A 27,992-nucleotide genomic window follows, 5' to 3' on the forward strand; every position below is an offset into this window, starting at 1 on the left:
AGGGAATGGGATGAGGGAAAGGCATTGGTGATATAAAAAAATATAAAAATATATAAAAAGGGGGAAATGGAAAATGCCAGACATTCAGAGGGCGGCACTGGGGAGATGTTACCAGAGCACTCCAGCCTGGATTAGCCCGCAGCACTGAAGCCACTCCCAGATTAGGAGTTCATGCCTGAACTTGGGGAGCTCAGTGCTCCACGGCCAGGGTTTGTTCTCAAAAAGAATCAGCTGCCAAGGAATTTACCGGCAAAATGGGGCTGCAAAACTCGGAGCACAACATTCCCTGCAGGAAAGGCAGGACAGGGAACACGGGGCTGGCACAGGACCTGCAGCAGCAGGAGGAGGAGAAGCTCCTTGGTGGCAGCTGAGCTCATGCCATTTCCACAGAACCACCTGGAAGAGCAGTGCAGTGTCTCACATCTTCAGGAGATCAGAACTGCTCACCAAGTAGGGAGAATTATTTCCTATCCCGTGTTGCTGCATGTCAGGAGGGTGGAACTGGCCCAACATTTTCCTTTGGGGCAAGGGGGAAAAAAAAAAAAGAAGCAAACAGGACTAAGTTCACAAAACTTTGCTTTTTATTATTTGAAACTGGAAAAGGCTCCTTGGGTAACAATGATCAGGTGTAAAAGTAACACACAGGGCTTGCTCAGCTTTCCAAAACCTGGGGTGAAGTAGGCCAGGTGTTGATTTCATACATCCCATCCCTCTCAAAGCCAGCAAGAGCAGGCCAGGGAAACCCCCACAGCCCTTGGACACGTGAGGTGGTTAAAGCACAACTTCCCATGTTCCACATGGAGCTCGGTGGTGGTGGATGCCCAGTGGTTTCCTCCCTCTGTACAAAGCAGTGATTTATGTTTCACCCTCATTTTTAATACTTTTATGGAGACTTACCCACACTCAAAACCTACAGGAAATGCCCAGATTAATCCATCAGTGTCATGATAAAGTGGTGAGTGCAAAATACACGTGGGAACAGGGAAGGGGGAGTTAATCAATGACAAAACAAAAGTGCAGATTGCTTTAATTAAGCTAATGAACACCGTCGAGCCAAGTGCTCTTTGCCTCAAAAAGTTCCAAAGATTGCAAACCAAACAGAAAACCAGAACCACACATTTTTAATCCAGCACACAAAGCACCCAAAGGTCAGTGGCACTCACAGTTTGGTACCTCTCCCTTCCACTCCACATCCCAAATAATTCACTGTCCCACTGGTAAGGGCAGCAGAGCCTTTGGCAGCCGAACACCACAGGGGATTATTGGCCACCTGAGCAGCCAGCTACAAGACAGAGTTAACACGTTATCATTCCCTAAACTAAGCAAGTCGAGCCTAAACAACCCATTTCCACACAACACCCAACACTCCCATCAAGTTCCAACTAGGTTTAAATTAATAAAAAGCAAGAGAAAGTCGTCCTTGTTGAAAAGTAAACGCTGAGCCAGCTGCGGTTTGGGCTTTTCCCGGGAGCTGACACCTCCAGGCACGTTTGCACACAATTCCCTTTCTCCCCAGCACACATTTCCTTCAGGAACTGCCCTCCCGCTGCTGCTGTCCCATTCCAGGGCAGCTGGTCACTCCTCAATGGAGCTGACACCCAGATTTACAAACAATTCCATCCTTATTCCTCCTCAGTCAAATCCAGCCTGACAAATCGCCGTGGAGGGCAGCGAGTCTCCCACAACCACCACCACGCCTGAGCACAGCACATTCACAGCTCTCAAATCAAGCCCAAGGCAAACAAACTGGAGCTTTGATGTTCCTGTTTTCCAGCTGGCCAAATCCATGTGTTTTGACAACACAGGGAACAGGATGGAGGAGCAGAACCCAACCCAGCGCGTGAACCAGACACTTCTCCCCGAGCCAGGATTCAGCTCCAGGTCTTGCAGTGGCCACCGGGGCTCTGCAACCTCCCTGCAAAGGCTTTGTTTAATCCAAAAAAGGCTCCTGCCAAGAGTATTCCTACCCCTGACAAGTTGTTTCCCATCCTTGCCAGCACTTCCCACCCATCTGGGATGAAGAAATCCAGCCAATTGTCCCCAAGATTTCCTGCGGAGCCAAAAAGGACGAGGAGACGTCGGCAGCAGGGATTGATCACCATCTGCAGGGCCCCAGCACACATTATCCCTGTCAACAGCTCACACAGAGATCCCAAGGGGCTGGAAAAGTGGGATTTGGGCAAGGAGTGGGGAATGCAGGGGGTGGGACAGCCTGTACCAAACGTGAGCAAGCACAGCAAAGGCCTGTCCTGTCAGCACAGCTTCCCACCAGGAAAGGCAGGATTGGGAAGGCAGGAGCATCCCCCTCGGCCAGGGGTCAAATCAGATCCAAACCCTGCTCCGAAATCTCCCCTTTCCCAAAGATTGCAGAGCTGGGAGTTTTAACTCCGTGTTACCCTGCTTTGCTCCGGAAGAACTGACAGAGCCACGCACAAAGGAACGGGCACAGGAGCATCCCCAGCATTCCCAAATCCATCTCCACAGCTTTCCTCACCCTCAGAGGGAATTTTCCTCCGAAATGCCACAAAAGCCTGTCAGGCTTGGAGCAGCAGCAGGTGAGAAAAGGCATCAGAGGAGGAATATTAATACAAAGCTTGCTATTTCCTTCGCTCCAGACAGAACGAAGCCAGGGGGTACCAGCAGTTCTGCCTTTAATCAGGAATCATCCTGACATTTTGAGGCCAGCCAGGTGAGTTATAAATAAAAAGATGCCACTGCAGGGGCAAGGCAGAGCTGGGAAAATCCCACGAGGCAGCAGCCTCCCCCAAAACCCTTCTCTCCTGCCAGCCAAGCAGGCGTGGCCTTCAGGAGACCCTTGGCACTGTCACTGGAAAGGCTCAGAAGGGACAAGAAGCCTGGGGAGGAGCAGATGCACAACCTGTGCCAACAGCAAACAGGTGACACCTTGCCCAGGTGACACAGGACAGAGGCTACAGACAGGTCAGTACTTGGGGGAGTGACTCAAGCCTCAGGTACTTGCAGGGCAATCGATGCAATCTAGATTTTAATCTCCATTATAAAAAAAAAAAAAAATATAAGTTAAAAGCAATAAAATTATCAAGTCAGTTGTGTAAAACTTTAGGTTTTTTGTTTGGTTTTTTTTTTTTTTGGGGGGGATATTGAAGTGGGGAGGAATCTGCAATCAGGGCTATGGATGCAGCTGAAGAAGAGCTGGCTTTAGGGACAGGCAATGGGAACAGCTGCCCAAGGGGACATCTCCCATCCCTGTGGGCTCTTAGGGAGAACACAAGGCAGAACTGCAGCAGCCTAGCAGCAAATTCCAAGACAAACAGGCCGCTGAGATACCAAACAAAATCCTAATCATAGCACCATTTAGGCTGGAAAAGATCTCTGAGATCGAGTCCAACCATCAACCCAGCCCTGAACATCTTCAGTTGTCCCAGAAAGCTGCACCAGCCTGGAAAGCTCGGTCTGCAAATCAGGCACGAGCTCTGCCCAGAGCTCAGCAGCTGCAGCACAAGGCTGAGATGCCCAATTTCAGCTGCAGGTCACCTCTCTGCCCACTCAGCAAGGCACAGAGAGCAGCCACTCCCTCTCTCCCAGCCCCGTGTGATCCCAGCTGGCTCTTCCCTCTGCAGGAAAACCTCCTCAGGCTGCTCACATCCACCCTGCTTTTCCCAGCTCATCCACCAGGCCTCTAACAGCTCCTCAGCCCCAGCTCTGAGGCAGGCTTGCCACTCCTCACAAAGCTGCAGGAAACAAAGCAAAAAGTGCCCTAAAAATCACCCTGAATTTCCCAGAGGTTTGGAGAACTCTCTCCAGAGAGACAAGAATTAATCCTGTGAGGGACGTGAGCTGCTGCTCCTTGTCTCTGCTGGAGCCTGGGTTCCACACAGCTGAGGGAACACGTGAGAGGCAGAAATGGCAAAAAGCCCTTGTGAGAATGAGAATAAAAGCTGCTCACAGGCACTGGAAACAGGCAGGGACTGGAAATTCTCCCCAGAAGGGGCCTGAAACCTCCCAGCACAGTACAGACACATTTACAGACACAGAACTGCAGAGATGCAAAGGCAGGGTTTTGTTAGACACTGATCTGGGGAGAAGAGAAGGGACCCGGAGTTTGTCATCACAGCCAGAGGGCGGCTGCAACAAAGGGCTGTGTCAGTGCTGATGGTTTCTAGCACAACTCACAGCCTGCAGATGAGCACTGGCCAGGATTCTCCTGCACAGTCTAAAGGGAATGTGCTCCCTTGCCTGCAGCACACGATTCCCAGTGGAGCTCAGATCTGCCACAGAATCATCTGGGATGAAACAAGTGCAACTAGAAAGGGAGAGAAGGGAGTTCCAGGGGCCACAAGAAGCCACACAATACAAGGACAATCCCTTGTCAGTCTGAACTCTGAAGAGGCAACCTGGAGTGGCACCCCTGGGGTCACACAGTGACATGTGTGACATGTGGCACCTTCTGCTGCCCATCTGGAGCCTCCTGGGCTCATCTCACAGCTGGGTTTCTTCTTGCTCATTCCTGTGCCTTTTCAGACCCACTTTACAGGACTGGAGAAAACCTTCCAGGTACAAATCAGTACCTGAACACATCAGAGCTTTTTTTGCAGTTTACACCCATCTCCAGTCCCACACCCAGCTCCTGGCAAGGAGAAAAAAATCCTCACCCAGACCTGGAGCTCCAGGGACAGCACATCCATCAAGCTCCAGAAGCCAGGACAATGCTGCACACGCTCATCTGCAGTGGGGATCCTGCCCTTGCTGAGGGAACTCTCCAGAGGAAACCACACACTCCAATCAGCAAGCCAAGGATGCAGGTGCCCCACCAGCCTCTCCTGGCAATGCTGCACCCACAGAAAGGTTTCTGGAGGGGAAGGATGAGCTTTCTCACTGCCTGTTCCTCTGTCCAGCTCTGATCAGAAGCTGGTTTTGTCCCGATACATTCTTTTTTTATTTTTCAGTAAGGAAGGTCTGTTCCCTCCTCTGCAGGATCCCTTCAGCTCTCCAAAGCACAGACTGGGAAAACGAGGACTGCTGGGAAGCAGAGTGGAGTGGCACAGGGAGGAAAAGGGCATGTCTGAACCGGGATGTGTGGACATTTGGGGGCAAAAAGGCTTTTTATTCAAAGTGCATGCTTCTATCCAGAGGTACCCAGAGCCAGGACTCCCCACCCCAGCCGGGGAGCGCAGCCGCCTTCGCCACCCCGAGCCCTGTCCATCCACCAACCGCTCATCTCAAGTAGCCAGGGACTGAATGTTCTTGAGCATCTCCTCAAAGGCCTCCCTGGAGGGCGCCTGGGCGTTCTGGAAGGAGACCTTGATGCGGCTGTAGAGGCTGAAGGATTTCAGCTCCAGCCAGATGAAGCCGAAGCGATCGTCGTCGAACAGGACGAACACCCCCGGCGTCCTCTCGGGGCTGGTGAAGCCGTGGCCAGCGATGAGCCCCGTCCCGTAAAAACTGCCAGGGGGGGAAGGAGAAAATAACTGTGAGAGGACAGCCAGGGGGAAGGATAGAACAGCTGTGAGAACAGCCTGCATCACCCAGTGTTTGGTTAAAAACAATCAGCACAAAGCTCCGATGGAGCCACTCTGCTCAGTGTGACGCAACAGTGAGTTTTGCACTCAGTTTTTCTTTTAAGATAAGGAACTCCCCGTTGCTGTTTGCAGGTTCCTGCTCTGGGTTATCCTAATTAGTACCTGCACAACAAAGTTGGGTTTTTCAGCAGGTCAGCCCCCAAACCCATCTGAGATTAACTCGTGCAAAACTAACTCAAGGATCAACACAGGCTCAATCCTCCCAGGAAAGCAAAGGCATGTTGAGAGCGTGACCAGAAAGACAAAACCTAAGGGAAGCAAGAGAAAAATCTAAAAAGCAGAAAAATCTACCAGGATCTGAGGAGGAATAAAGGTCAGTCAAAGCTCTGAGCAAGCAGCAGGTGGAGCAGGGCTTTATCCAAACACAACTGAGCTGTGACAGCAGGAGCCTTCTGGGATTAACCAGCTCTGGGTAGGTTTTTCCATGAGCACAGATGTTTGGCTGAAGGTCACCTGCCTAAGCCTCAGCTTTCGGGTTCTTTTTCCACACTTCATTTAGTGTGCTGCTTCACCAGCTCCAGCTCCCGTTCAGCACAGCTCTCTGCATGCCTGCACCTCCTGCTTGAGGTGCTCAGCACCTGCCAGGGCTGCCCCAAGGCACCAGAGGCCAGGGCAAGGTGGGATAGAGCAGTGTGTTCCCACAGCCAAGGAACACAAATGACACACACAGGAATGGGAATCAGCTTGAACAGTTCTAAATATATGAGCCAGGCAGCTCTGGGATATAAAACACACCAAAAAAAAAAAAGGTGGGGGTGTGGAATTCAGGAGAGGTGCCAGCTTCTGAAGTAAATCTAGCAAGGAAGTGGGATGGCAGATGACAGCGTGGTGAGAGAGGGGACAAACCAAAGCATGGGAAATTGGGCAGCAGGGGCAGGAACCAGAGACTGTGGAATCCACATCCCTGGAAATGTCCAAGGCCAGGTTAGACAGGGCTTGGAGCAACCTGGTTTCGTGGAAGGTGTCCCTGCCCATGGCAGGGGTGGAACAAGATGGGATTTTTAGGTCCCTTTCAACCCAAACCATTCTGGGATTCTGTGAAATCTGAGCCCAGGGGGCTGGGAGATCCACAGGCAGGTAAAGGGCACACAAATACAGGACACGGCTCAAAGTCTCCCCCTTCCCTTCCAAAAATGAATCAGCCATAAAACCAGCAGTTACCAGATTCGGCAGGTCCGGGGATAATCCTCATTCCTCGATATCACTCCCATGGGCAGCACGAAGGGCTGCGAAGCTGGGGCCTTGTCCTGGGTCGTCCCCTCCGCCCCAGCTGCAGTCTCTTCCCCCTCAGCACCTTCTCCTCCTCCCAGGGGACTGGCAGGCTGGGAGGCAGCCTGCTGGGAATGCTCCTCTCCCTCCTGCCGCTGCTCGCGCTCCTGCTCCTCGCGCCGGACCTGCTCCTGCACCTCCAGCACAATGCGGGAGAGCTCGCTGAAGTCTCGCAGGTTCTCGATGTCAGGCAGCTGCAGGGGGTGTGCCAGGTCTATCTCCACAGTCTGCTGTCCAGCTGGGATGTTGGGATCTCCCTAGGGACAGGAGGGAACAGCACAGCTGCAGACACCGGGTGTTACAGAGCCATCACCTGGACTTGTCAATAGTTCACCCTATTCTACCCAGGGCAACAAAAAAACCCTGCTTGGGCCTCGTTTGCTGCTCTTTGACATTTCTGCTTTCCCCTCCCAGAACCAGAATTTTAAATCAAAAGCTGTACTTGCAAGGGTGAAAGAAAGTCAAAGCAGCTGCAGCTGCGTTTCACCAGAATCCCTCCCTGCAGGGAGGAAGGAGCTCCCCTGACTGACTCCAGTGAAGAGCTGCCAACACCTTGGTACCTGCTCCTCACACACACACACAGGGGATCTCCAGTGACCTGCTACCAGCTGCTCACAGAAAGCAGCTGGAAGGGAGAGGAAAGGAAGGGGGAGCCAGGAGAAACCTTGCAGAGCAGGTTCTGTTACTCTGTGTGTGCTGAGATTCACCCAGCGCCACCAATCCCCGCAGGGAACAGGGTTTGGCCTGCCAGAAATCTCCCCTGTGCATCCACAGCACTGAGAACACCTTCACAAGCACCTGAGAGAAGGGAAAACGCACTCACAGTGATCTTAGTGCCCTTGGCTTTCTTCCCATGGAAGCTGAGCATGACGATCTCCAGGCCGTGGCTCCCGTAGGTGCCTTTGAAGAGGCCGGGCTGGATGAGGTCCTCGGGGCTGCTGGGGGGGAGGTAGATGCGCCGGTACGTCAGGCAGTTGCTGTGCAAGAGGAAAAAAACGTCACGCAAGTCAAGGAAAAAAAACCCTCCCCAGCAGCAATGTGTTTGCATTCTGCTCCTCCAGCAGCTCGGGGATGTTGTTAAGGCAGGATCTGTGTTTTCAGCAAGCTCAGGATTTGCTTTAGAGCTCTGCGAGCATTTCCTCCCTCCCGGCGCTTCTCTCCCCACCATCCTCGTGAGCACACCAGGAGATTCCTGCAGCAAGGAAGCTTCCTCAGTCCTTGAGATTCCCAGAGAACCTGAGAGTGAAGCATATTTAAACCTCTGCTGCAGTGAGGTGGCTGCTAATAGAAGCTTGGAGAGATGGTTGAAATCCCCAGTTTCTCAGGGACTCTCTAATTCCTGCACCACAGAGCACGCTGACTAATATGGATAATAACCAGACACTCCTTGGGATCACAGGCATTCGCTCTGTCTACAAATTAAACAGAGTGAAATGACTCAAAAGCACCTTACTGTGCACAGTTACTGTGTAGAACTTGGAATCCTATTCCTACTGCTGTCATTCCACCTCATTTCCCTGTACAGCTGGGAAGGACTGCAGAGACACAACACTCCTCTGGCTGTGAAAGCCCATGGAAAACCCCACCTTGGGGAAAAATGCTCCAGCAGTGTGCTTGTGAAGCTGCAGCAGCCCTTACTCATATTGGCTGGTGTAGATGAACTTCATCAGGATGAGCTCCTGCATGTGTTCGTGGAAAATGTCTTCCAGAGTCCGACCCCACTCCTCCCTCAGCCACGTCCGGAATTCCTGCAGCACGAGGAGTAAAAGGGGGAGGATGAGCTCATTTCAGTGATGTGCCCCAGGACAACACTACACTGTGTGACTCCGTGACAGCACATTTCAGTGGCAGAGCCACAGACAGGGCACATCCTCTGCCAAAGACAGGGAAACGTGGCTGGATTGGGGAACGAGCACACACTGGCTTGGAAATATCCTTAACAAATGGTGATTATGGTACCTGGCAGTGATCACACAACAAACAGGCTCCCTTTCAAATAAATCCCAGGTAGAAACATAAACCTCCTCAGAATGAAGGCATGAGCATGGTCTGTTACAGCAAAGTAGCTCATCGACTCTTTCTCTCACAGTAACTCATTTGTGTGCCCACAAGCTGACTCCCATGCCCTGTCCTGACACGCTCAACACAAAAGAAAAAAGCTTTTGAAAAGCACCGAGGGTTTAGGAGGTTAAATCCTGCAGATTTAATACTGATGCATCTAAATCCAAAGGGTGCTTTGAAAGCATCTCCTGAAGTACCCCAACTGCAGCTCTGACAAGTTAATACCCTGCCATGAGTTGGTGTGATAACAGCTTACACTGAGATAGCAGCCTGCCAAGTGATATTCCAAACCTGCCTCCTTTATCTTCCCAAGCCAGATCCTCCAATTTCCATAATGCCACGCACACTTAACGTGATGCTTTGAAAGTATTAAAGCATCTCTCATCTGCTCCAGCACCAGAAAACACTTAACTAAACCTTTCACCCAGCTGTTTCCCATTAGCAGACAGACATTTTACAGCGTTGCCTCAGAAGCAGCTGAAATATCAGATTTGTCACGTGGAAGCAGCTGGAAGCAAGCAGCAGTACCTGGCACAGGTATTCATCCTGACATTTATACCTGCATTTAAACACAGGTACTTCAGTCAGGAATCTGCCTTGCTGGGTAGAGCTGACAGACACAGGAGAAACAACCCAAATGAAGCTTTTAATCCCTCGAGCAAGGCAAGCAGTGGGAAGGTACCAAATGCAGCTGGTGCTCACTGCGCTCAAAAGGTCTTAATCATACAGACAGCAACGCCACTGAGATCAGTGCCTGCAGTGGTGCTGATGTCCAAGATGGGCTGCTGACCCTCCCTGGACAGGTCTGCTACCAAAACAGGAGCTCAAAGAGCACCTTGACACAGAAAACTGCCTAAAACAGGGAATCAGCCAAAAGCACCCAGCCCGGGGGCTCATACATGCCCAATCACACAGAAATCAGAAGGGCACCTCCCACAGCCCAGCCGAGAGCTGATCTCAGGAAGGGGACACACAAAGAGGCTCAGGGCAGAGCCCTGGCAGAGCACTCACCTCCTGCCTGCCCCCTGACATCCGGTGGTGATCTGTCTGGTTGCACTTGGTGGAGAACTCGTCCTTCTTTACAATCTGCAGTTACCAGGGAGGAGAATTGAACAGGTTACGCGCCTGTTTAGAGATGCTTTGGATGATGTAGTTAAGACTGCTCACAGTAAATTACAAAACAAACATTACTGGATTTGCTACAACAGAGAAATCATTCACTGCCACCGAGTGCAACAGCTACAGAACAGAGAAATAAAAGCAATAAAACCTCAATGCACTCTAATGAAAATAATAGTTTTAAGCTGCTTCCCTATTTCAGCTTCCTCCTTTAAAGCAAAACAAACAACCTGCCAGGAAGCTTTACAAAGCATCCAGTGGATGCTGCATCACCTTCTCAAGGTCTCACCATGGAGGGAGCTGCAGAACAGGTCTGTGTCTGCCTGGGCACACTCATCAGCTGCCCAAGGCCAGTTTACACATCCCTTCCCCAGCCCAACAGAAAACAGCACAACAGCCTGGCTGTGCCATTGCCAGGGAACAAATTCAGAGCAGGGAACAGCCCACACAACTTGTCAGACACATAATGAGCATACAGCTGATGCCCACACACACAGAGCAGGGTGGTGAAAGCCAGATCTCTGAAATAAAATCCTCCCAGCTTTCTGATGGATCCATTTCCAGAGCCAAAGTGCACACACAGTGCTGAGGGGGGCAGAGGAGCTCACCTGGATGTGGCCATTATGAGGTCCCTTGTGGCCATACATGCACTCCACCGTGGCACATTTCCTCTCCATGAGGTGGATCCTGAAGAGGGGCTTGAATCTCATGGGATCGTCCACATGGGGATCATGAGGGGGCAGGTACATCCAGCCAATGATGAACAAACCATCCACCTGCAGAGGGACAGGGCACAAAGCCCACGGGATCAGCTTTGCACGGTTCCTTAGGAGTCTGCAGCAAACTCCTGCCCTCGTGGCCCAGGGCAGGAGCTGCAGAACACTTTGCTGCATTCCCAAACATTTCCAGCCATTAACCCAGACCATATGCACTCCCAGCACTCCCTGGGTGAAGAGGGTTTCTTTACAAGGCTTCCTGCACCATAGAAAAAGCTCAGGCCTTTATTGCTGCAAATGACTTGCCTGCAGTGCAGGATCCAGAGGGAAAGACCACACAGCAGGTCAGACTCTAATTGGTTTGAGAGCTCCTGCTGGCAGATATTCCAGCAGATGAATTCTGCTTCCCATGACTATTCCCTGCTTTTTAGACGAGGAATTGTTTGGCTCTATTATTCAGAGAACACAGGAAGCAACACTCTCCTTTGAGAGGCACAAGTGCCAGCCCCTTTCCTGCACACCTCACAGAATCCTTTCCCTCGGGGCCTGCAATTCCAGAGGCAGAATATTCTCCAAACAGAGAGATCTCAGACAAAGCCTTTATAAGGTGACAGGGGAGGAGCACTGATGCACTTGGATGCCCTCTTACACCAGTTCATGCAACAGAATGTTGCAAAACCCAAAGGCCTCGTGATTTGTTCCGCTCCAGCCCGGCAGATGTTGAACCTTGGTGCAGAGAACAAGGGCTCCAGGCAAACTCCTGGCTCAGCCCTCACCAGTTCAGAGTCAAATGTTGCTCATTAACTGCTCTCCCCGCAGCACCAGAGCTGCCAGGCTCCACAGGTCTCGCACCAGTGTCACTCTGCAGCTGCTGCACGAGCCTCGGGGCTGGTGTAAAGGTTTGCCAACCACACAATTGCAAAACCCCCTTTGCAAAAGGTTCAGCGGCAGGCAAAGGAAATGAAGTAAACGAACATTCCTGTGCCAGCCACTGGAATATCAGTGTCAAACTCTAAATCAAGCCTTTCCCTCAAACACTGATCATGTTTTCCGCCTGCTCCTGGGGCTCTCTGGCGTGGAGCTGGAATAGTAAAGAACTGCCTGGAGAAAGGTGGTGATGATGAGAAGAATCCCAGAACCATTCAGGCTTGGAAAAGAGCTCCAAGACCATCGAGTCGAACCTGTGAGCAATCCCCACCCACAGCAATGAGTGCCACATCCACTCCAGGGATGGGGATTCCACCACCTCCCTGAGCAGCCCACCACTGTGTTTAACACCTTTCCCTGGGAAGAAATCCCTCCTGCCCTAAGAGACACCACGGAGCACCCTCTGTGCCCAACTCTGACTGCTGAGACTTCTCAGTGGTCTGGGAACGGCTGCCAGGTGTGGAGAGTGTAAAATAAAACCTCTCAGCCCCCCAAAAGCCTCGGGCTGAGGCCCCCACTCACCACCACGTTGAGCAGTCCCCCGTAGGGCCCGATGTCCGGCTGCCACAACCCCAGGATGTGCCGGTAGCGGTGCAGCACTGAGGAACAGGGAGACAACCAAGTGAGCACACCCAGCCCAGAAACTGGGATTTTGGGAATGAGGAACCTGCTACCAGGCTGCACACAGCGCTGACCAACAGCACCCACAACTGCACTGACTCAGGAAAAGTGATGGTGTCCAAAATGAGGCCTCCCCCAAGCTCACACACGTTTATATTCTTTATTCCTGGCCCTTTGGAAGGGCAGAATCACCTACCTCAGCAGGAAATCCCAAAAAAAAGAAACTTTGGCAACACTGTCCCATTAATGCAAATCGCACGGTATGACCAGAGCTAAAAACAAAATAAAAGCATCTGCCGCCTCCAGATACCAAAAATGCACTCGATGCTTCACACTGCAAAGCAACAGAAAACAGGGAAGGGCAGGAAGGAACAGGGAAATCTGAGTATTTTGAAAGCATTTCACTGCCTTGTGTAGACAAACTTGGCTCCAGAGTTAAGCATCCTTAGGAACAGCCACTGGGAGCACGGGCAAAGCACATGGATCACTCCAGGGAATCTGGTGCTGTGGCCACATCAGTCACGGCCTTAAAAATTCTACAGAAGCCGCTACACCTCAGCAGTGCCCAAAAGCTGCTTCCAAAACCCACTCAAAATCTACTCCAGCAGTTGAGGCTTCCCTGTTTCTCATCTCAGAGCCAGCTGTCCCTCCAATCCCACCTGAACAGAGGAATATTTTCAGCAAGCAGGAAAAAAGGGCTTATACAGAATGAACTCAAACCTCCTGTTGTGAGGAAAGCTTAGACATGGGATGTGCCTCCAGTCCTTACACAGCCATTCCTCCTGTCCATCTAATTTCATTTTGTCCATCTGGTTTCTCATGTGGCCAGTAACCTTGACAAGAAGGCATTACACAGTCTGGCATTTTGGGCAGGAACAGCAGCACGCCCATTATTTCCATGGAGATGGCAAGAAGATATTTCACATGTCCACGGCCAACTCAGAAGGCCACAAATAACTCACTTTAACCTCCAGGACTGCCTTGAATAATAGGGTTGGGGTTTGCATCAATTTAAAAGAAGAACTGTGTTTCAGGGCAGCTGCAGCAGCAGCTTTGTTGCATTCATTACCTCAGACAGCAACAACTACAGGAGAGGTTTTATTCCACCAAAGCAAGAACTTGGAATATCACTTTGGAATACCACAGAAGTTTAGGATAGCAGGGAGGGATGCCCAGAGCTGCTGCTAACTGGCCTGGAGGAGCCTTTTCCCTGGGCAGTAAATAATTCCACCCAGAGAACCAAGAGCAGCACAAAGGCAAGCAGGCAAACCCCATGCCCAGCTCAGTAATTACACATTAATTAATGGGATGAGCTGCTCCACCCACCATGCTCTGTCTTCTACCCTGTCTGCCACAGAGCTGATAAAACCCAGCCTTTTTTTAATTTATCTTTTTTTTTTTTTTTTTTTTTTTTACCAGAAAACTAAGCTATCCAAGGGGGATGAGGATGTCCCTCCTAGCCCAGCTCCTTTTAGGATCAATTTCAGGAAACAGAGCCGAGTTCTGGACACAGGAGGCCAAAAACAAAAACAAAAAAATCCCATTCACTTCCAGAACTTACTGGGGAAAATGCTGGTGCTTGGCCAAAGGCCCAAACAAGTCTCAAAAGAAGCTCAATTTTCAAGCCTGGGCTGTCTCTGAGCTCCAGCAAAACAACAGCTAATATTAATTGCAGGGAAAACCTGATGAATTCCAGCTCTGGCTCTTCCTGGTAGGAGCCAGGATGGATCTGGCAGTTTGTTTCCCTTCCTGCTCCTCGAAAGAAAACAGCACTCAGGTCTTTCTCCAAGGTTTTCCACTGCCTGTGCTCAGCCCTGGAGAAGCCTCTTGCCTATCCAAATTTCAGAGCCCACATCCTGCCAAACAGAGCAAAACCACATCCAGTGGATGCTCCAGGACAACCTTCACCCAGCCTGGATATTCCCCACATTCCACAAACAGCTCTGCACACCCTTCAGACGGGAAGGGGGCCTGAATCCAGCTGGGAATGGGCTTGGAAAAGCAGGGAATGCCAAGCTCCCACTGACAGAAGGCTGCCTGGGGCATGTCCTGACCAGGAAAGAACCAATCCATTGCAGTTCTCCCGGATTCCTGGGATGCAGGAAGGTCTCTAGAAGCAAAATGAACAGGAACAATGTAAGCAGTGCCCAGGTTGGTGATCATGGGAAGAGCTCAGAGTAATCCAGGTGAGCTTAAACACCTGGGGAAAGTGATCTGAGCTCACCTGGCTGACCCTGCATCAACAGGAATTAGGGAAGACTTCCATGGAAAATCCTGAGAGCACAGGAGGGGGAAAAAGGGGAAATGGGCCACAGCATCTTAAACCACATGGGCTCAGAGCCACAGGATCATTCAGGCTGGAAAAGACCTCTAAGATCATCAAGTCCAACCATCCAAGCTTTTCCCCAAGGAAAACAACACAGCCCAAGAGAAAAGGGGCACAGCAGAAGTTTGGGGCTGCGGCTGAAGAAATAACAACTGAGGGAAGAGCACTAAATGCCATTTAAGTTTGGAGCAAACATCCAGTCTCCACAGGAATCCATCCTGCAGCTTGGATTTGCTTCTCCTTCCCATCCAGCCCCAGAACACAGCTGGTGTTGACAGGCACCCCAGGCTGCCAAACCCAAAATTTTGTCCCAATTCCTGCTGTAGCCCTGCTGCTGGTCTGTCCTGACTCATATTAGTCACCACCTCGCCTGCATGGCCCCTGCTCATTTGTTTCCCCCAGCACAGGGAATTCTGCAGCATCCACTCACTCATTAATGTGTGTGACAAACTCCATTCCCAAGCAGCAGTGAGTTAGTAACTGGAGTCTGCCCAACTCTGCAGACCCAAGGGAGCATCAGAGACAGCTCAACACCCCCTCCAAATAAACACCAAACAGTCCTGGCTTCCTTAATTGATGTAAACTAATCAGTCCTTCCCCCTCAATTCCTGCACTCCAAGGGTTTAACTACTCCTCCCTCGACACAACATGAGAAGGGGAAAAAAAGGTTATCCGAAGTGAGGAAGGCAAATCCCAATCTTGAAAACACTAGCAGAATGTTTCCTAGAGACAGAGACGGTGCTTAAAGGGATTCAGCGTGCAGGGAGGGAATTACTGTGGGAACACTCAGCATTTTTCACTGGAAAGGGCTGTGGATTTCACTGTGCCTCACTTGAATCACGACAAAGCTCTTTGCCACTCCAGAGCTGCTTTTGGGAAGCCTCAGCAGGGTCTCTGAATTCTTTCCTCAAAAAAAAAGGAGCAATTCCCAACGAGCAGTGTGAATGCTCCTGCTCTGTGCAACGAGATCCTCAAAAAAAAAAGCTCAACACACCTCAGTGCCTGCCCCGCAGGGACCCAGCGCTCCTCTAACACACACCAGCCACCTCTGGTGGTGGTGGCACCTCCCTGGCTGTCCCCAGGTCACCCCCAGTGCTTTGCTCCAAGCCAGGGCACACTCTCCATGCAGCATCCCGGGCGTGCTGGGTGCAGGCAGCAGCAGCAGCAGCGGGGTACGTACGGCAGGTGTAAACATCTCTGTACTCCATGTGCTCGTAGTCGGGCAGGATTTTCATAAAACGCCCCGACTTCACCCGAGGGTTTATACCTGAACAGACAGAGCAGGGTGAGTGCCAGCAAACTCTGCTCCACTGGGACCAGCAAACACATCCACGGATCTGGAACAACCACGCAGGGAGGTCCAGCTCTCTGTTGAGTTTGCTTCCAGTTGTTTCCATCTCATGTGAGCAGGATTTCTCACACAGAACTCGTCCCAGATTCCCACAGACAAACTGCATCCACTGAATTCCAAGTGGAATCAAAGTCCTTCCTCAAAACTCTGCACTGCTGCCTCAAGTAGACCAAGTCACCCCATGGACAGCAGCCCAGGCCTTGGATCAGTTCTGCTTTCAGGCACTTGAGCCCAGCTCCCATTTTCCCACACCACTTCTCACAGAAGCACACCCAGTGAACGGAGAAGTCCGTGCAGCAATCCCACATTAACTCCTCTGCAATTAAAGAGGTTTATGGGACAGCAGAGAAAACGGGGTGACACCAGCAGGAAGCTGCTCCTGGCACAGGGCAAAGTGCAGAACCTGAGCAGAGGAGCTGAGATGGTGCATCCTCGAAGTCAGGAACAGCTGCCAAGCTTTCCCACTTGGGAGTAACCGCCCCTCCTTGGGATTGCTGGGTGGATCCAAACACAGACCTGACACAGAGGTGCAGGAAAGACCATCACGGGGTGGATCTCACACATCCAGTGTGACCCTTTGCTAATGGAGGCCACGGATTTGAAAACTTACTCATGGAAACTGCGAGACAGATTTATGGCATGTTATTAAATGAATAAACTGATTACACTCTGGAAACAGTGGGAATGTTTAGGAAAATATCCCACAGGCTTGCCCTCTCCTCAGCCTCCCTGCCCACAGCCATGGCTGGGAGATACTGGGCTGGAGAGCCACCACTGTCCTGAGGCAGTAAGGACATTTTTACCCACAGCTTGTGCATAAAAAGCACTAAATATCACTTTAGTACCTCTGAACCACGAAAGCTACGGAGTGAAAAGGACTACAGGTCACGAAGAGATGCTGTCCCACCCAAAAATGGCAAAGAAGAGCTGAGATCTGACCCGGTACGTGCTGTGTGGCTGTCACCACAGCAGTGCCGCACAAAGACCTGGGGTTAAATGGGAACTAAGGGAGGCCTCGAGGGTTAACGGGGCTTCTCTGGGGACATCTGTGTGCTGGCTCGGACTCACTCAGCCCTCCCAGCCAGGAAAATGAGGCAGTTCCATCCCTAGTGTAGTGTGTAATAGGGAAAAAGAGATATTGGGTGATGAAATCATTTTCCTGTGGATGCTTGGCAAGTCTTTGAAAGATGGGATTAAATCCCTTCTATCTGTTCTTCTTCCCGGCTTTTAAGACCAATACTTGAGGACTTTAAGGTTCTAAAGGGTCCCACAGACATTCCCAAAACACCCTGACACCTCCTTCCAGGTTCTTTTCCTACAGGGAATGCTCATCCCTTTCCCACTCTCCTACAGCCATTTCCCTTCACTGAGAACAAGGCTCAGAAAAAACACCTGTTAATTCCTTAGCAAGGTCTGAAAATGGCAAAACAGGATGAAAAACCCTCAATACAACGAATTAAAAAATTAAATTCCACGCTCTTTTCCCACCAAAGGGCTGGGAGGCACAGAAATGCCAACTCTTGGTGGTAAATAAATCTCCAAACACGTCAACTTCCCAAAGAAACCTCTCCAAGTCAGCCTGAACAACTTCTGCCATCAAAGCTTAATAAATATTCAACAATTCTGTGCTCTCGAAACTGGCATTAAGCAAGATTTGGGTTGGTTTTATCACTTACGTTTAGCGTAAACATCTCGACAGGACACTCCTGTGATCTCCAGCTTCCTCAGGTTCTCACACACTCCATATTCTGCAACAACACAGGAAAAAAGGGTCAACTCTGGCTTTGAAAAAAGGTTTGAACTCAGAGTCTCGACATCAACTACTGAGATCTGATCTGTGCTTTCTTGAAGCTGCCAAAGCAGCCAAAAAAATCTGATTTTTGCTTTAAAAACCGGATGCGATTTCCTTGCAGATTCCAAGACATTTCACGAGCAGTGCCTGCAAGAAACACACCATAAGGCACAAACACAGCCAGCAAAGTCACAGCTGCTCACACCTCAGCCAGCAGGAGTGTGAAATGTGGGAGACATCCCCATTCCAGCTGGAATTGCCTGCCTGCTTCCAGCGAATCACCGCTGTGCACAGCAATTATCTGCTCTCACTGAGGCACCCGGCAGGGAAAACTGCTTATTAGGATCCTAAAGGAAAGGTCACAGGCTGGAAAAAGAATGAAACAGAGACATGAAACAGGCCCCAGCATGTACAAATATGGTTACACTTAAAGCAGATCAGGTTGAGACAGGGCTGTTGTACAGGCAGATGCCTTTGATTGCTTCCAGAGCCCCCCAGAAAACAAAGGGAGTCGGAGATCCCGGAGCAGCTTTGAAGCAGAAAATGAGATTCTCTCCTTTCATTTTTCAGGAAGTCGATGTCGAGCTTCTAAGAAACTTTAAAAAAAAAAAAAAGCCAAAAAAAAAGCAGCAATTATTAATGCCTCGATGCCAGAAATTCTCAGAAGAGCAGAGGGAGGAAATGAGAGGAGGGATATCCCAAAAAATCAGCCGTGACGATGCCACCCTGCAGCAGCAATCCCGACAGATCTCAGTACAGAGAAGTGCCCTCCCTGACATCAAAGACATCGACAGCTCAGATCAAACAGCAGCTTTCCTCAGCAGCACAAACACCTGCCAGATATTTGACACAAAACTGTATCTCTGCAGACCCTCATCGAGCCATTAAAGATGAAATTTATCCTCAGCTGAGCGCCCTCGAATTAACAACTGTGGCTGTGAAGCACCACCTAATGCTGGAAACCTGCTGCAGGAGAGAAATCAGGCTTCAAATAGGAGAAAAGCAGGAGTTGCCCTGAATTAATTCAGCCTCCTCCTGCCTATAAATACAAGCACACGATGAGAAAGCACAGCCAGGGTTTACTGGCAGCCTGTCTGCAGGGAATACACAACCTGCACGCTCGGGGTGAGCAGCGAAGGTTAAGAGGGGAGGCACAGGGCACAACAAACACGCCGCCCTTCATCAAAAAAAAGCCAAGGGCAGTGGTAGAATTCCTGCTGACTTCCGTGAGCAGAGCCAGAGGAAGCTCTGAGGGCTCTCAGCCCCGAGGTGGGCTGAGGAAGCACAATTAGCAGGGCCCAGACGAGCTCGGCTCGCAGGAAGAACAGCCCAGCACAAACAAACCATTTAGTGCTGGGGCTCTGCCAAGCTGAGCCCTGCAGATCCATGAAATCACAGCTCCAGGGGAGCCTGGGAATGCAGAGCCCCCCCCCTGCCAGAGCTCCCCAGCACTGCTCTGCACGTGAGAGTGAATTAAATCCATCCAAGGTATGCAGGGAACAGTGTGGCATGGCCCCAGCTGACTGGAAAGTCCTTGGGAAAGGGCAGGGACATCGTGGTTTGGGAACAGGCAACTCTTGGGCATGTAAACAAAAGTCACCTGGCCCCAGGACAGGTGAGAGGAGCCCTGCCCACTGCAGCACAATGAATTCAGTCAGGGAAGGGATTTGTACTGCATGGGAAAGGGAGGAGACATGGAGGATCCTTCCCAACTGGAATCTCTAAGCACCAAGAGATTCCTTTTCCCAAAGCCTTTTCCCTAAGCCATAAATCACTCAAATGAGTGCCTTGGGAGATCCCCCACCAGCAGCTGCCTCCAAAGAACAGGGTGGGAAGGGATTTGATGTCAAAGCTTCCTGCAAGGGCCCCTGATAACCTGCAGGGAAATTTTATGAGTTTTCATTAAAGTGGGTGTAATTCCAACCTTAGCTGGAAAGACTCAAATAACAAATCCCTTTAAATAATACAATAATTTAGTGTTTCTGTATTGCTACGTGTTATTTGTCATTAGATATCCTGGACAGTATTATCAAGGAAAAAACAATCTCCTCCTAATGCGCTTTAATACTCATTTTAGAACTAATTCTTATCCTGTTTTGGTCAGCAAACAGCTACAGAGAGTGAAAATGCCACAGTGATGGCTGAGCTCCATAAGTGCATTATTGCAGCTCTTCTGACCCAGCTGCTCACACCAGCACGGCCATTTTATGGGGAAAAAAATGAATCTTTTGGCTCACAGTGCCTAAAAAAAACCCCCTCTAAACATCATAAGGAAGAAAGGCCACCTCTTTTTAACCCAGAAGGCAAGAGGGACATAAATTAACAACAAGCAGAGCTTCAAGATGATGAGAGAAAAATAAATCTGGTAAGGTTTTCTTGACAGAGAACAGAAATCCCTTTCCAAGAAAGATCTGAAGGACTCAAGCCTCCTGGAAAATTCCACTTCAGTGCAATTAAATCTATTTTAAGGAAATGTATCTCAGTGCAATAGCTCCCCGAGTGAAGTGTTTTTATTTTAAGGAGTTAATAGTCACCGAAATTCACACCTTTGCAAAATGGCCACTTACTTAATCCTGCTTCCAAAGCAAGGATGGAAATTGGTTTTCGAGTTCCCACTGACCAGCTGGAAAGGCTGCTGGTTTATGAGGAGTGCAGATTCCCCAGACACAGGGACATGATGCTGTTTCCATGGTCACATGCACGGGAATTTAAAGCCCTTGCAAAAGCGAGTCTCCATTTAGTGTGAGCTGCACTAATACTTCTGCAAGGGGCATTTATTTATTTATTCCCTGCCCTGCTCCCAGCACTTCCAAGCCTCACATTCCCTGTTCCTCCCCAAAAGAAGCTGTGTCACCTTCACCCCGCGTGGACTGTTCTGGAGTTAAAAGCAGGTTTCCATCCCAGGTTGGGAAGAACCCCTGTGCCCAAATTCCTGTTTTTCTGCTGCCTTTCCCAGCATGGCAGCACCAGGAAGCTGCTGGAAGCTGCGTGTGCACATCATAATTCTGAGGAAATGAGGATGTCTGGCAGAGCTTGATCTCCTTCACCATTACTGAACTTCCAGTGTGCCCTGGCTAATCAAATCCTCCACTTAGCCCTGGATAAATGCACGTTCACAAGGCTGGGCACGGAACAGAGAGGATAAAAACTCGCTGGATTATTCCAGGTACCACTAAAATGGGAGATTCTCTCAGGTGAGCAGCTCTGAAATAGCAGGTGGACAAATCTGGAATTGGCTTCTTGTTTGCAAAGGCTGAGCAATCAGATTAAAACACACCCGGTCCTCTCCCAAACACCTCTTCCAGGGGAAAGCTTGGGGTTACCATCGAGGAAAAGGAGATTAGATCTGCAACAAATGCAAACCCTAAAGCAGAAGAGGGGCAGCTTCAGACCTTGTAGACAGGTCTGAGACTCTCTGAAGGGTGGCTCAGAGTGTTGATTCTTACCTGAGCAGTGAGGAACAGCCAACCACTGCCAAGTTGGAGTTTAAAAGCCAGGAGAGGTCATCAGGGATGAAGAAGAGCCACACTACACAGCGTTTTCACCCCACACAAAGGGAGGCTGGAGCTTGTGACTTAGGAAAGCCACCTTCACTAGGGCACAGCACTGCAAGAAATGGTTCCTGCTGTGGCAGCATTTGTGCATCAAACTCCTGCATGGATTCCTCGGAGTCTATCAAGAGCTGAACCCCACTCAAAAGTCTCCTCGCTGAGTGTACAAACCACAATTCCCACCCTTCTTTCCCTCCTCTTCCCACACAACCTGAAGGTCACAAACCTCAGCGCCCTGGTTGACATTTTCCAGCAGGCCCAGAAGCTGCTGGAGGTTGTTTTCACAAACAAAAGCCTTTTCTCCCAAGCTCTAGAACTGGTTATTCTGCATCACTGGTCTGTTCCCAGGTGTTCTGCTGCACTTGCCCTGTTCTGGTTGAAGATGAAAGAAATGAAAGGTGAAAAATGGACTGTAAGGGGTTAATCAAGGTAGGTCAGGCCACCAGCCAGGGTGACACGAGCTTTAATTCCACTGCTGCTGCAGAGATCAGCAATCTCCTATTTATAGAAAACATGGAAGTGACTGCAAGCCTCTCCTTGCCAAGGAAGCAATCCAGAGACATTGTTTACCCCAAACACTCTCAATGATAAAAGGACAACAGCTCTGACAGTCGTGTCAGTGTTACACAATGTTTCATCCCAGTGCTCTCCCAGCTCTCCACCAGCAGCAAAAGCCACTCCACTTTCAGGCAGAGGAGTTCTCTGGACAGTTGGAATAATCACAGCATGTTTTCAGTCCAATCTACAGCTGGGCTGGCCCAGAGCAGGGCAGAGCAAGACATCAACACTGCAGGGACTGAGGGCCCCATCCAACTTGGGTCAGAGCCAGGCTGCTCCTCACACCCAGCACTGCTCCTGTCCAAGAAGAGGAGGGAAAAAAAACCAGCCAAAACAAAACACTGCAACTACAGCTCCTCCCAGAGAGGCTTCTCTCCCTGTTCTCATTATTCCAGGATTCTTCCCTGCCTCTCTGCACTGCTGTGCATTCCTAAAAGCAGAAGTGGTTTTGCACATGCAGCTGGCACCAGGCTGAAGTTTCCCAGTTGCTTTTGGAACATGGTGCTGGGTACGGATGATCCCCGTGGATCCCTTCCAGCTGAGGATATTCTGTGATTCCATGGTCGTGGGTAGGCTTCAAAGTGAATAAAGCAGCAAGGCACACGTGCTCCAGTTCTGTTTTTAGGACATGCAGCCTCACGACGAGACCCAGGCAGACACAAACACACACTTAAACACTGACCTCAGATGGGAATTGGTTTGGTTTTGGAAAAGATTACAAAAACTGATGACATTTTATGTTTGACTGTCACACACTCACCAGTGTAAGGCTGTGCAGAAACACAGCACGGAATACCTTAAGTTTTGAATGTGTGTTTTTTTACCAACCCCTGATGTTTACCTATAACATAATGCCCAATTTTATACTCATATGTACAACTGCTCAAAGTCACAGTCCTACCTCAGCAGAGCAATGCAAAGCATCACAAACAGCCTGAGAAGTCCAGCTGAGGAACTGCTTGGAAAACCAGAGCTGCTTAAAAGATCCAGGATCAGTTTCACTACGGCAGGAAGATTTTGGCCCTTCTGCCCCTTCTCTGTTCAGCACAGTTTGGGCACCTGCCTTTGGGACAGGATCCTGCTCAGCCACACCAGAGCCACCAAAGCACTCCCTGACACTGCTGGGAATGGATGTGTTGAGAAACTGGAGAAATTACATGGAAAAAGAATCAAGATTTGGTTTATACACCTCTAATTACACCTGGTAATTAGCTCAGGGCCACAGACAAAAGCATTGTCTTGATCCCTTCCCTTCCTGTCCAGGTTAGTTTTAGCCATACAAATTCCAATGTTTCGCCCATTTCCTTCAATTTCAGCTGAGCTTTTGAACATCACTTTAACCACTGGAAAGAAAATCCAAGGAGCAAACATGAATTTGGTAAACAAATGCACATCCCCATCAGGCCTAATTCAGTGGGTCTTTTACAAGCCAACCTAGCCTAGAGTTAAAAGTGACGTAGATTTCTATATACACATTTTGCCAGGATCACAACCTATTAAAATAATTAATCAGTGAAGTTTTGCAAACCATCCATCAAACACACAAACATCCACGAGGGCTCCATGTCACTCGAGAAGTATAAGGAAAGAATTAGCACCATTTCGTTAGCCTGTCTCCTAAAACCAATGTTAAATTGCTGAATTATGAAATAATGCTTTGGGTTACTTCTTCCAGGTGCAGCCTTTGTGCTGTCCAAAGGTTCTTGGACAGTGCTGATAAGGCACGAGTTCATTCCTGCAGGGTTTTCAGGCATTCCACCAGATCCCACTGCAGGCAGCCTGCACTGACATGCCCAAATCTTTCACCCCCGCGCCCTGGCTGGCATTAAAAACAGAAAAGCAAACAGGGAAATACACATGACTTCATGTGCTGGCAGCAGGAGCACCTGGCAGGACGGCAGCGCTTGGAGAGAGGATGAGCACAGACCTTGGGAGGTGGGACAGGACTGAAATAACAAACAGAGGACGGAGGAAGAAGATGAAGAGTGACGAGGGAGAACTGCGGCCTCAGAGAGCAGAGCTGAGGGAAAAACACCTCCCAGGCCTTCACATTCCCGCAGCACAGCATCCTTGCACCAGAGGATTCCTGGAAAACGCACACACGAACTTACACTTCCCCAAAGGATGCCCTTAGCCAGGCGTGGCCCCCTGCGGACCCAGAGGGCTCTCTGCTCCCGGTGTATCCCCCGTGTCTCCCCGGCTCCAGGAATCCCGAGATCCCCCCTTTCTTCCCTGGAGCAGGGGCTGAGCATTCCCTGTGCTCAGGATTCCTCCAAAGACATGCTTCATGGAGGAATCACCTCCCAGGGCCTGCTCCCATCCCATTCCTCCGGGGGACAGCCCCAGCTCGACGCCCTTTGCCACAAGTCAAAGTGCCACCACCAAGGGACCCGAGACGCGCCCACCTCTCCGCCCTGCACACGTGGAGCCCTGCGAGCCCCGGCCCCACAGCTCGCACCCCCGAATCTTATTTGTGCCCTGCATCCCCCGGCCCCAGCTCTTCAGGACCCGCAGCCCCTCCCCTCTCGCAGTCCCCGTGTCCTCCTGCACGCTCGAGGCCGCTGCCCTTGGCCCCCCGAAGCCGACTCCCCCGGCACCCCCGGGCCGTGCGGCCCCTCGGGCGGGCGGTACCTTCGCGGCAGCGCCGCCGCCAGATCGTGTCGGTGCGGAGGATGCGGCGGAAGGTGGTGCAGACCCGGGCCAGGTTAGGCAGGTCGGTACCGGGCAAGGAGCCGAAGATCTGCACCAGGAGCTCCGGGGGCAGCTCCAACAGAGACAGCGGGGCCCGCCCGGCCGGGCCGGCCTCGATAGAAGGTGGAAGGGGCCGCCCGCCCTCAATGCGTTCCGCGGCCTCATCGTCCTCCGTGACGCCGCCACCTCCCGCTTCCTCGGGGTCCGTGTCCGTGTCGGGCTCGCTGTCGGCGGCGCCGCGGCGCTGTTCCCTGGCCGCTCCCCGCCGGCGGCAGCCGCGGGCCGGCCCTACACCACACAGACGTGCGCACACCGCCATGGCCACTGCCGCTCTGACCGCGGCTCCGGGGCGCGCCACCGTGCCCGCCCCTTGCCCCGCCCACCGCAAAGTCCCGCCAATCAGCACCGCCAACCCCTCCGCTGGGCCACGCCTATCGCGCGACTCCACCAATCAGCGCCTCCTCATTTACCCGCGCCACGCCCCCGCCGGCAGCGAACGCTGCGCGGACGCCGTTTCCTAACGGACGCAAGCAGAGTGCGCGTCCCCCTAGCGGGCGGGCGGACCGCGCGCATGGCGGGGCCCGTGCCCGGTAACGGCGCGCGCTGCGGGTCGGTGCAGGGCGGGGGGCGCGTTCGCCGCGTCCCGCCCCGCTTCCTGCTCCAATTCCATGAAAACAAAAACAACAAAAAAAACACACAGCCCCTTCCCTTGGAAAAGGGTCTGACTGCGGGAGAGAAAAAGGAGGAAACCATCTTTGCCCCGTGTGAGGATCGAACTCACGACCTTCAGATTATGAGACTGACGCGCTACCTACTGCGCTAACGAGGCTCCTCGACGATAGCTCCCCGACGCATGGCTGTTGTCCCTGTGCCTCTGCCTTCCCTGTTCGTGCCTCCACCGCCATTCCCGGGCTGCTGCCCGAGAAACCTCTTTCCTTACAAAAACCTCCTTTTCTGCACCTGTTTTGATGGTTTCGTCGTTTTTTTTCCCCCACATTTGTTCTTTTCCCTGCTTTTCTGCCAGCCAGACCTCGCATTTTGTGCAAATGGCTCCCCTTTCCCACAGTGTTCTGCAAGAAACATCTTGGGTTTTTGTCTTTTTGGGGGGTTTGTTTTTTTTTTTTTTTCCATTTTGGAAATGGCTCCTTTTTATTCCATGTTGTTCTGTGAAACAGCTGCAGAGTCCTTTGGGGTTCCTAAGCATCCTCATTCTGCTGGCCAGGAACAGACCATGAGGGCTGCGCTGACAACAGGCTCGTGAGGAAATCAAGTTGCTTCCACATAATTACCAAAAATTAGAGCCAGCCTCGTTTGCTGTGAAGAGACGCTGTTCAACTGGGATTTCTGCAGCGGAATGAGCTCCCTGCTCTCAGAGAGTGCTCAGCACAAGAGGGTCCCCAGTGATGCTGGCTGAAGCGCTGCCCTGAATCCTAATGGAGGGGCCTCACCCTCAGCGAGGGTCCCACGGCTGCAGTCGCCATGACAATCCAGCAACAAATCCCCAAACTGGCAGAAGACAGGAAAACAGAGATTTAATTGATGCAGAAAGTCTGAGAGCATCGCCCACGAGAATCGCTGCAGGGAAACTGCTCTGCAGAGCAAGGAGCAAGGACGCAGGAGGAACAGACCTTTGGGCACCGTAGAATCCCACAGTGGTTTGGGTTGGAAGGGACCTTAAAATCACCCCATCCCACCCCTGCCACGGGTGGGGACACCTTCCACTGTCCCAGGTTGCTCCAAGCCCTGTCCAGCCTGGCCTGGGACACTGCCAGGGATCCAGGGGCAGCCACAACTTCTCAGGGCCCCCCCACCCTCCAAGAGAGGAATTCCTTCCCAATATCCCATCCAATCCTGCCCTCTGGCAGTGGGAAGCCATTCCCTGTGTCCTGTCCCTCCATTCCTTGTCCCCAGTCCCTCTCCAGCTCTCCTGGAGCCTCTTTAGGCCCTGGAAGGGGCTCTGAGCTCTCCCTGGAGCCTTCTCTTCTCCATGCGAACACCCCCAGTTTTGGAGCATTTCCCTGGCTCCTCTGGACTCTCTCCAGCACCTCCACATCCTTCCAGAGCTGGGGGCTCCAGGGCTGGACACAGAGCTTCAACGAGGTTCCATGAGAGCAGAGAAAAGGGTCCAGCATCACCCACCTTGTCCTACTCTCACAGTCCTTTAGAGTCTCACCAGACCAGATGAGATGCTTGAGTTGCCCAAGGATTTTGCCAAGGGTCTGATGGGCAGCTGTGGTTGTTGAGGCCAGAAAACCCTGATTCCCAAGGCTCTGGATGACATGATGAGTCCAGGCTGCCTGGCTCAGGGCACAAACAACATTGCTCCAACCCTGGGATGAGTAAATGCTGGGCTCCCCCCAGGCTGAACCGCTGCATTCCACCCTCCAACTCTGCCCACGTGCAGGATGAGGTGTCATTTTTAGTGCTGTGCTAATCCTCTGGGGCCTCACTGATGGACAAATTTAGTGCCCACAGTTCTGATTCCATTACAAAAAGCTGCTCCAAGCATCTAAACCAAAGCACATGGGCAATGAGTCATGTAAACCAAACATCAAATCTTTGGAAATACGGCCGGAGCTGGTTTCCACCTGTAGGGGAATCACATGGCTTTTCCCACATGTTATGTTATGCTCAACTGGTAATTAAAGGTTCTGACACAGCTTTTTCGAAGGCCTTGTCATGTCTGTTTGTCTAGGAGCTGATGGATTCGTGGAGGGGACAGGGGAAAGTACTGATGGCAAGGATTTTCGTGTGAATGAAACAAAAGATGTCCTGGGTGACATTGCCTGGAGCAGAACCACGGCAGTCTACAGCACATGCATGCTTTCCCCTCTTTTGCCTTTATATTTTTATCTGAACTTTATTCTTTCTCCTTTTCCACTGAATGCTCTTGCTGCCTAATCACCCTACAACCTTCTCCCCTTTCCCTCACCCACATGACCCCTATAACCTTACCCCACAGTCTTGGCTCCATGGGTGCTGAGCCACATTTCTCATCCATCAGACATTCCCCTGGCCCACTGACCCCCTTTCCAGTCCAACCCAGCAGAAGGCAGGACTGGAAAGGACTGTGATGGACAGCCCATCACAAATCCGTGCCAATTCCCACGGAGCTCCATTGCCCCGTGCTGATTTCCTCCAGATGAAGAAGGGCAAAGGGAAAAGTCAGTCTGGCAGTGCCCACCTCCATCCCACAGTGATGTCACCCAGAGCCCAGCAAAGCCTGAGGCAAAGCTCCCAGTGCTCTGAGTGCCCAAGTTTCCTCTTCTAATAGAACATGGTGAGGGAATCCCAGCCCTTCATCACATCAGAGAGGAGAAACAACTGCTGTCTCCAATTTCCAGTGCTGTTCTTGTGGAGCAACACACAATAGTTTAGGAGCCTGGGCACATCCAAGGTTCGTGAGGCACAGAAAGTGGAGACCTGGTGGACAACAGGGTGGTTATAACTGA

The 27,992-nt window shown here is 51.2% G+C and overlaps 1 protein-coding gene and 1 non-coding gene across 5 annotated transcripts; both read right to left on the reverse strand.

Moving 5' to 3' along the window:
• Window positions 1-559: 559 nt before the first annotated feature.
• On the reverse strand, window positions 560-24,859 carry FBXO31 (F-box protein 31). Of its 4 annotated transcripts, none has more exons than XM_066194732.1 (10): window positions 24,481-24,859; window positions 17,625-17,696; window positions 15,778-15,864; window positions 12,173-12,249; window positions 10,616-10,783; window positions 9,900-9,974; window positions 8,466-8,575; window positions 7,651-7,804; window positions 6,720-7,084; window positions 560-5,421 (listed from the first exon to the last, which is right to left on the reverse strand). In XM_066194732.1, the coding sequence occupies exons 1-10, from the start codon at window positions 24,857-24,859 to the stop codon at window positions 5,199-5,201; spliced, it is 1,710 nt and encodes a 569-aa protein (XP_066050829.1). In that variant the 3' UTR covers window positions 560-5,198. The 4 variants fall into 4 exon arrangements, with proteins under 4 accessions (XP_066050829.1, XP_066050831.1, XP_066050833.1 ...); XM_066194734.1 differs by lacking the exon at window positions 24,481-24,859 and adding an exon at window positions 17,944-18,035; XM_066194736.1 differs by lacking the exon at window positions 24,481-24,859 and adding an exon at window positions 17,903-17,998.
• A 437-nt stretch (window positions 24,860-25,296) lies between these two features.
• TRNAM-CAU (transfer RNA methionine (anticodon CAU)) lies at window positions 25,297-25,369 on the reverse strand. The gene has a single exon. It is a non-coding gene; the product is annotated as a tRNA-Met (tRNA).
• Between the last annotated feature and the right edge of the window lie 2,623 nt (window positions 25,370-27,992).

This window comes from Chamaea fasciata, unplaced genomic scaffold, assembly GCF_029207755.1.
Source record: "Chamaea fasciata isolate MVZ Bird 193981 ecotype frontalis unplaced genomic scaffold, bChaFas1.0.hap1 SCAF_12, whole genome shotgun sequence".
Lineage (NCBI taxonomy): Eukaryota > Metazoa > Chordata > Aves > Passeriformes > Sylviidae > Chamaea > Chamaea fasciata.